At 53.6% G+C, this 6000-nt stretch overlaps 1 protein-coding gene across 1 annotated transcript in view; it reads left to right on the plus strand.

The window, feature by feature from the left end:
- KPNA1 (karyopherin subunit alpha 1) overlaps positions 1 to 5917 on the plus strand; it is a 114634-nt gene extending 108717 nt beyond the window's left edge. Inside the window, exon 14 of the mRNA XM_075334865.1 lies at positions 3608 to 5917. Within this exon, the coding sequence (XP_075190980.1) occupies positions 3608 to 3795 (188 nt within the window). The 3' untranslated portion in view covers positions 3796 to 5917. The remainder of the gene's footprint in view (positions 1 to 3607) is intronic.
- Positions 5918 to 6000: the final 83 nt, after the last annotated feature.

The following is a 6000-nucleotide window of genomic DNA, read 5'->3' on the forward strand; positions in this document are numbered from 1 at the left end:
CCTCTTACCTGCTCTCATGTCTCTGGTCTGTCTCCTCTTACCCGCTCTCATGTCTCTGCTCTGTCTCCTCTTACCCGCTCTCATGTCTCTGCCCTGTCTCCTCTTACCCGCTCTCATGTCTCTGGTCTGTCTCCTCTTACCCACTCTCATGTCTCTGCCCTGTCTCCTCTTACCCGCTCTCATGTCTCTGCCCTGTCTCCTCTTACCCGCTCTCATGTCTCTGCCCTGTCTCCTCTTACCCGCTCTCATGTCTCTGCCCTGTCTCCTCTTACCCGCTCTCATGCCTCTGGTCTGTCTCCTCTTACCCACTCTCATGCCTCTGGTCTGTCTCCTCTTACCCGCTCTCATGTCTCTGCCCTGTCTCCTCTTACCCGCTCTCATGTCTCTGGTCTGTCTCCTCTTACCCGCTCTCATGTCTCTGCTCTGTCTCCTCTTACCCACTCTCATGTCTCTGGCCTGTCTCCTCTTACCCGCTCTCATGCCTCTGGTCTGTCTCCTCTTACCCGCTCTCATGCCTCTGGTCTGTCTCCTCTTACCCACTCTCATGCCTCTGGTCTGTCTCCTCTTACTCGCTCTCATGTCTCTGGTCTGTCTCCTCTTACCCGCTCTCATGTCTCTCGTCTGTCTCCTCTTACCCGCTCTCATGTCTCTGGTCTGTCTCCTCTTACCCACTCTCATGTCTCTGGCCTGTCTCCTCTTACCCGCTCTCATGTCTCTGCCCTGTCTCCTCTTACCCGCTCTCATGCCTCTGGTCTGTCTCCTCTTACCCGCTCTCATGCCTCTGGTCTGTCTCCTCTTACCCGCTCTCATGTCTCTGCCCTGTCTCCTCTTACCCGCTCTCATGTCTCTGGTCTGTCTCCTCTTACCCGCTCTCATGTCTCTGCTCTGTCTCCTCTTACCCACTCTCATGTCTCTGGCCTGTCTCCTCTTACCCGCTCTCATGCCTCTGGTCTGTCTCCTCTTACCCGCTCTCATGCCTCTGGTTTGTCTCCTCTTACCCGCTCTCATGCCTCTGGTCTGTCTCCTCTTACCCGCTCTCATGTCTCTGGTCTGTCTCCTCTTACCCGCTCTCATGTCTCTCGTCTGTCTCCTCTTACCCGCTCTCTTGTCTCTGCCCTGTCTCCTCTTACCCGCTCTCATGTCTCTGGTCTGTCTCCTCTTACCCGCTCTCATGCCTCTGGTCTGTCTCCTCTTACCCGCTCTCTTGTCTCTGCCCTGTCTCCTCTTACCCGCTCTCTTGTCTCTGCCCTGTCTCCTCTTACCCGCTCTCATGTCTCTGCCCTGTCTCCTCTTACCCGCTCTCATGTCTCTTCTCTGTCTCCTCTTACCCGCTCTCATGTCTCTGGTCTGTCTCCTCTTACCCGCTCTCATGTCTCTGCCCTTTCTCCCCTTACCCGCTCTCGTGTCTCTGGTCTGTCTCCTCTTACCCGCTCTCATGTCTCTGCTCTGTCTCCTCTTACCTGCTCTCATGTCTCTGGTCTGTCTCCTCTTACCCGCTCTCATGTCTCTGGTCTGTCTCCTCTTACCCGCTCTCATGTCTCTGGTCTGTCTCCTCTTTCCCGCTCTCATGTCTCTGGTCTGTCTCCTCTTTCCCGCTCTCATGTCTCTGCCCTGTATCCTCTTACCCGCTCTCATGTCTCTGCCCTGTCTCCCCTTACCCGCTCTCATGTCTCTGGTCTGTCTCCTCTTACCCGCTCTCATGTCTCTGCCCTGTCTCCTCTTACCCGCTCTCGTGTCTCTGGTCTGTCTCCTCTTACCCGCTCTCAAGTCTCTGGTCTGTCTCCTCTTTCCTGCTCTCATGTCTCTGCCCTGTATCCTCTTACCCGCTCTCATGTCTCTGCCCTGTATCCTCTTACCCGCTCTCATGTCTCTGCCCTGTCTCCTCTTACCCGCTCTCATGTCTCTGCCCTGTCTCCTCTTACCCGCTCTCATGTCTCTGGTCTGTCTCCTCTTACCCGCTCTCTTGTCTCTGCCCTGTATCCTCTTTCCCGCTCTCATGTCTCTGGTCTGTCTCCTCTTACCCGCTCTCATGTCTCTGGTCTGTCTCCTCTTACCCGCTCTCATGTCTCTGCCCTGTCTCCCCTTTCCCGCTCTCATGTCTCTGCCCTGTCTCCTCTTACCCGCTCTCATGTCTCTGCCCTGTCTCCTCTTACCCGCTCTTATGTCTCTGCCCTGTCTCCTCTTACCCGCTCTCATGTCTCTGGTCTGTCTCCTCTTACCCACTCTCATGTCTCTGGCCTGTCTCCTCTTACCCGCTCTCATGTCTCTGCCCTGTCTCCTCTTACCCGCTCTCATGCCTCTGGTCTGTCTCCTCTTACCCGCTCTCATGTCTCTGGTCTGTCTCCTCTTACCCAATCTCATGCCTCTGGTCTGTCTCCCCTTTCCCGCTCTCATGTCTCTGCCCTGTCTCCTCTTACCCGCTCTGATGTCTCTGGTCTGTCTCCTCTTACCCGCTCTCATGCCTCTGCCCTGTCTCCTCTTACCCGCTCTCATGTCTCTGGTCTGTCTCCTCTTACCCGCTCTCATGTCTCTGCTCTGTCTCCTCTTACCCACTCTCATGTCTCTGGCCTGTCTCCTCTTACCCGCTCTCATGCCTCTGGTCTGTCTCCTCTTACCCGCTCTCATGCCTCTGGTCTGTCTCCTCTTACCCGCTCTCATGCCTCTGGTCTGTCTCCTCTTACCCGCTCTCATGTCTCTGGTCTGTCTCCCTTACCCGCTCTCATGTCTCTGGTCTGTCTCCTCTTACCCGCTCTCATGTCTCTGCCCTGTCTCCTCTTACCCGCTCTCATGTCTCTGCCCTGTATCCTCTTACCCGCTCTCTTGTCTCTGCCCTGTATCCTCTTACCCGCTCTCATGTCTCTGGTCTATATCCTCTTACCCGCTCTCATGTCTCTGGTCTGTCTCCTCTTACCCGCTCTCATTTCTCTGGTCTGTCTCCTCTTACCCGCTCTCATGTCTCTGCCCTGTCTCCTCTTACCCACTCTCATTTCTCTGGTCTGTCTCCTCTTACCCGCTCTCATGTCTCTGGTCTGTCTCCTCTTACCCGCTCTCATTTCTCTGGTCTGTCTCCTCTTACCCGCTCTCTTGTCTCTGCTCTGTCTCCTCTTACCCGCTCTCTTGTCTCTGCCCTGTATCCTCTTACCCGCTCTCATGTCTCTGGTCTATATCCTCTTACCCGCTCTCATGTCTCTGGTCTGTCTCCTCTTACCCGCTCTCATGTCTCTGCCCTGTCTCCTCTTACCCGCTCTCATGTCTCTGGTTTGTCTCCTCTTACCCGCTCTCATGTCTCTGCCCTGTCTCCCCTTACCCGCTCTCATGTCTCTGGTCTGTCTCCTCTTACCCGCTCTCATGTCTCTGCCCTGTCTCCTCTTACCCGCTCTCTTGTCTCTGCCCTGTCTCCTCTTACCCGCTCTCATGTCTCTGGTCTGTCTCCTCTTACCCGCTCTCATGTCTCTGGTCTGTCTCCCCTTACCCGCTCTCATGTCTCCGGTCTGTATCCTCTTACCCGGTCTCTTGTCTCTGGTCTGTCTCCTCTTACCCGCTCTCATGTCTCTGGTCTGTATCCTCTTTCCCGCTCTCATGTCTCTGCGTCTTTCTCGCCCTCCAGGTCTTGACAAGATTGAGTTCCTCCAGAGCCACGAGAACCAGGAGATTTATCAGAAGGCGTTTGACCTGATTGAGCATTATTTCGGCACGGAGGATGAGGACAGCAGCATCGCCCCGCAGGTGGACCTGAGCCAGCAGCAGTACATCTTCCAGCAGCGGGAGACCCCAGTGGAGAGATTCCAGCTGTAACGCCGTCCTCCGGGGCTCAGCATGCCACACCGCTAGATCTCATCATCCTCCCTCCGCCATCTTTCTGCCGCCTGCAAAACTCTCTCTTCCCTCCTTCTTTCTGCTCCGTAAATCTTTTATTTCTTCTTTTTTCTCGGTATTTTTGTTTTGTTTTGTTTCCCCGTCTTTTTAATTTCTGAACCTTTTCCTCCTCACTGCGCACTTTCTGCTCCTTTCCTTTTTGGCGCTGTCAGTGGAGTGGGCTCAGCCCTTCCCCTCCCCCCAATCTACGCCGTCGCCCATCCGATTGCTTTATCATATCTCCATTTCATCTCCGACTTCAAGGACAAAATGACAAAAGGAAAGACCAGACCAACCACACACACACGTGACAGTACTGACAAAGCGAGGCCCGGCCCCAAGAGACCGGCACTAGGACATGGACCCTTACGAAATTAGACGTCTGGCCCTAAGAGACCAGTACTGGGACGTGGACCCTTCCGAAATGAGATGTCTGGCCCCAAGAGACCAGCACTGGGATGAGGACCTTTCCAAAACGAGATGTCCGGTACCTGGACATGGACCCTTCCGAAACGAGATGTCCAGCACGAGACATGGACCCTTCTGAAACGAGCTGCCTAGCCCCAGGAGACCGGCACCGGGACTTGGACACGTCTGAAATGAGCTGTCCATCCACAGGAGACCGGCACCGGGATTTAGACACGTCTGAAATGAGCTGTCCATCCCCAGGAGACCGGCACTGGGACTTGAATAGTTTTGAAAAGAGATGTCCAGCCACAGGAGACCGGCACCGGGACTTTTCTGAAACAAGCTGTCCAGCCCCAGGAGACCGGCACTGGGACTTAGACCTTTCTGAAACGAGCTGTCCAGCCCCAGGAGACCAGCACCGGGACTTGGACCTTTCTGAAACGAGCTGTCCAGCCCCAGGAGACCAGCACTGGGACTTGAACCTTTCTGAAACGAGCTGTCCAACCCCAGGAGACCGGCATCGGGACTTGGGACACTTCTGAAACGAGCTGTCCAGCCCCAGGAGACCGGCATCGGGACTTGGGACACTTCTGAAACGAGCTGTCCAACCCGAGGAGACTGGCACCGGGACTTGGACACTTCTGAAACGAGCTGTCCAGCCCCAGGAGACCAGCACCGGGACTTGGACCCTTCTGAAACGAGATGTCCGGCCCCAGGAGACCGGCACCAGGACTTGGACACTTCTGAAACGATATGTGAGGCATCTCACCGAAACGACAGCGAGACACAAAGTAAAAGGCTTATTTTACGAGGCCGAGGGACGCAGGAAGCACAGGATGAACCTAGAGCCGGGACCGGCCGTCACTACTATATAATATATGGAGAGAAGGTCTGCACACCAGTGACTATGTAAGGACCCAGTTCAGACTCGGAATGGTGTTCCAGACGTTATTTCTTGATTGATCGGCCGTCACTACTGACCATCGCACTCCCTGCTGGTTCAGCTCTCACCGCCATCTTCAGGCTGCCTTGATTTTTTTTTGATTTTTTTCCATTTTGCTCCATTTTGTGTCTCTTCCCTCGGACCCCCTGAGACTGTGGACGGCTGATGTCCTTACTCTCTCCCCCAGAGACACGACAGACTTTGGAAAATTCTTTTTTGGAGACTTTTCTAGTGACTCTTTAAATTAAAAAAAAAAAAACCTGAAAAAAAAATGACAAAAAAAAAAAAGTTCCCCCCGTCCCTTCAGATCGACCTCCGAACACAACACACAAAAAATAATAATAATAGTAATAATAATGATAATGTGACGGGACTGAATCTCTCCGGCCACGTGCCACGGACGCCGCTCCTGAGCGCGGTCTCCTCCCCTCTCATCTGTCTGGTTTACAAGAGAAGCCGCCGTAGGTTAGAGTATATATATATATATATATTTTTATTTTACGTTGATGCAGCAATTTTTCTTTGCTGTGTAAATTATTGCATTATTTTAATGTCGTTTATTGTTCCCAGGGCCATTTTACAGGTCACAGGGCAGTGACCCTATAGAGATCTATATAGAGCATCTCCCGGAGCGGACGCGCGGCGCGTCCTCACAGCCTCGTGCATTTTCTGGATTTGCCACAATAATTAAACCATGCTCATTTCTCTCCAGTCCGTCCGATTCCTATCTGTGTAGAGTAAGCACAAGCATGTATTATGTCTGTATATATACAGCGCTGCGCAAAAGTGATAGG

Source organism: Anomaloglossus baeobatrachus, chromosome 2 (genome assembly GCF_048569485.1).
Source record: "Anomaloglossus baeobatrachus isolate aAnoBae1 chromosome 2, aAnoBae1.hap1, whole genome shotgun sequence".
NCBI classification, from domain to species: Eukaryota; Metazoa; Chordata; class Amphibia; order Anura; family Aromobatidae; genus Anomaloglossus; species Anomaloglossus baeobatrachus.